At 33.3% G+C, this 2,667-nt stretch overlaps 1 protein-coding gene across 1 annotated transcript; it reads right to left on the bottom strand.

The window, feature by feature from the left end:
• Nucleotides 1–223: 223 nt before the first annotated feature.
• On the bottom strand, nt 224–2,298 carry LOC145051184 (uncharacterized). Its single transcript, XM_078999304.1, has 6 exons — nt 1,694–2,298; nt 1,459–1,610; nt 1,138–1,374; nt 888–1,076; nt 692–810; nt 224–595 (listed from the first exon to the last, which is right to left on the bottom strand). The coding sequence occupies exons 1-6, from the start codon at nt 2,296–2,298 to the stop codon at nt 224–226; spliced, it is 1,674 nt and encodes a 557-aa protein (XP_078855430.1).
• Nucleotides 2,299–2,667: the final 369 nt, after the last annotated feature.

Genomic DNA, 2,667 nt, shown 5'->3' with positions numbered 1-2,667 from the left:
GTAGCGAGTACTCGGATTACTCGGGGAGTACTTGGATACAGTAGATCATGTAAACAAATATTTTCAAGGAAATTGTACATGTCAAAGATCATAATTTAAAATATTAGTTGATTGAAATTCATTACAAAATTAGGTGAAATATCAACAAAATATACATTTCCAAATGTTAAATTGTTTCAAAAATAGACACCATTCTTTAATATTATATGTTTAGATTAATCATTTAATCTTCCTCTTTCAATGTAGCTCCGATTTGTTCGTTGATGTTAACTCCATCCAATTCATATTCAACATCTTCATATAGTTCTTCTTCATCCTCCAACATAAATTCTTCCTCAAGTTTTCTCAATCTAGAACTTCTACGATTTTGTAAAATCTCCTCGTCACCTACAGCTTCATCGGGCTCAACTTCATCCAACAATACATCATTTTCAACAATCCATTCTTGAGCTTCACTTGTATCTTTTGCTAAAAGTACTTCCATATCCTTAGTCTTCATTTTCTTGTTATTTTCCATCAAATTTGCATTAAATTGAACAAAAACAAGATTGTTCAATTTTGACGTCTCTAATCTATTTCTTTTCTTTATATGTACCTACAAATTTAAATAAGCAAAAAAAAAGTTTGATAAATATACAAGTTTTGAATAAACTACTTAAAAATTATAATTAAAATTTAGTAAACTACCAACCCCTTCAAAAATGCTCCGATTTCTTTCACACCCCGAAGAACTAGTTGTTAAAGAAAGTATCCTTGTAGCAATCTTTCTCAATTGTAGAGTTGAGGCACCATAAGCTACCCACCAATTCGCTACAAGTGGAAAAAAACATTGTTAAATTTATTATTTTGGAATTTTATAAAATAAATACAATTTAAAAATATATTACCCGGATCAAATTTTTCATTGTTCGCCTCACATCCTTTAATTGCAATTTCCCGACTAAATTTTTCTTGTTTACCCATGTAAACCGGCAACTCAACCATCACGATATGGTTTTGAAAAGAATGATCTCCCGGATATATTGTATCGACAAAATCAACAATCGCATCGGTCACATCAATATCATTTTGGATCTCTGGATTCTTATAAAGATAATATGGAGTAAGCCGTCAAATGTAGGGTTGTATCAAACCTACCTTTCATCTTTTTCGAAATGATATCCATAATAGGCTCATACGCTTTTTTATTGTGACCCAAAGCATTAATAATTTCTTGTTTCGCATTTTGAATCTCACCGTATACGAAACCCATTGATGGCTTTCGATCCGCATCAACCATCCGAATAACTTTGGCCAAAGGGGCAAAAACCTTTAAACATAATGCTACACTGGTCAAAAATGTGGCATTTACCACCGTGTCATATGCGGCTTTCCCTTTAATGATGTTGCTAAATCTACATGATTCTCATTCATCGCTTGTAAACATTTGTTTTAGTTGGGCCTTTTTATTAGCCAAACTTTGCAAAGTAAGAAATACGGAAGCAAATCTCGTGACTCCCGGTCGTACAATATCTCTTTTCTTGGTAAAGTGTCTCATCATGGCCAAAGTTTTATGATGAGCATAAATAAACACCGTGAGTGTTTTTGCATGGTTGAGAATTTTCTTATACCTAGGTAGCCCACCAATACATTTTAAAATAAATAAACGTTAATAATATTATTAAAAATTAATAAAGAACACTAAATTATAAACTTAGCACAATTAAAATTAATACATTCAAGCATAAGATTGAGGGTATGTGTTGCACAAGATGTCAAAAAAATAGTTGGTCTTTTTTCCTTTAACAACTTGGCCGCTCCTATATTATTTGATGCATTGTCGGTCACAATTTGAACCACATTCTCGAGGCCAACTTCTTTGATGCAACTTTCAACATACTCATGTATGTTTTCACTTGTGTCAGCTTCATCCGATGATTCTTTAGATGACAAAAAAATGGTCCCCATCTTTGAATTAACACATAAGTTCATGATGCTCCTTCTCTTTCTATCAGACCATGCATCCATCATAATCGAGCATCCATTAGATTTCCATTCGTCTTTGTATGGTGTCAACAAATTTATTGTTCTTTCTACTTCTTTCTTTAAATATATTTCTCCCATCTCATATCTAGTTGGAAGTGGTGCCCCACGTCCAAATTGACCAACCGCCTCCAACATAATTTTGAAGCTATCCTTTTCAAAGACATGAAAAGGAATGGCACATTCATAGGCCCATCTACAAATATATTCTTTCACACGAATCATGTGCTCCTTACGAATAACATTTGACATATTTTCTTGTTTACTCTTTCCCATGTTTGAAACATCTTGGGGGTTGATAGTGTTTGGAAACCGATCCATAAGCCCAAAAGAACGTTTAGCCTTCTTAGAGCCAAATGAATCTTCCATCAAATCATCATCGATGGTAATGGTTTCATTCTCACTACTTCTAATATTCACTTGTGCTCTTAAAGACTCATTTTCATCTACCTTCCCCTTTTTTTATTTTGGTTATCAAGAAGAGCATCTCTACATTTTATTTGGTCATGTTTTGTGGCCTGTGGGCATGAAGAAACATTTCCTTTAATTTGTGCAATATGTTGTTTTAGTCTATTGATTCCCCCGCCCATCTCTTTATTACATATAATGCATTTCACTCGCTCCAATTTCTTAGGATTCACACAC

This window comes from Lactuca serriola, chromosome 5 (genome assembly GCF_051521515.1).
Source record: "Lactuca serriola cultivar US96UC23 chromosome 5, Lser_US96UC23_V15, whole genome shotgun sequence".
NCBI classification, from domain to species: Eukaryota; Viridiplantae; Streptophyta; class Magnoliopsida; order Asterales; family Asteraceae; genus Lactuca; species Lactuca serriola.
The sequence above is the reverse complement of the archived record's forward strand: the minus strand, read 5'-3'. Positions and strand labels throughout refer to the sequence as shown.

Excerpts from the sequence above, each read along its gene's own strand:
- LOC145051184 (XM_078999304.1), bottom strand. The coding sequence starts at position 2,298 with ATGGGAAAGAGTAAACAAGAAAATATGTCAAATGTTATTCGTAAGGAG. Across the intron at positions 1,375-1,458 it reads CGTATTTCTTACTTTGCAAA|GGAAAGCCGCATATGACACG; the intron begins GTTTGGCTAATA and ends ACATCATTAAAG. Across the intron at positions 811-887 it reads CAATGAAAAATTTGATCCGG|CGAATTGGTGGGTAGCTTAT; the intron begins GTAATATATTTT and ends TTCCACTTGTAG.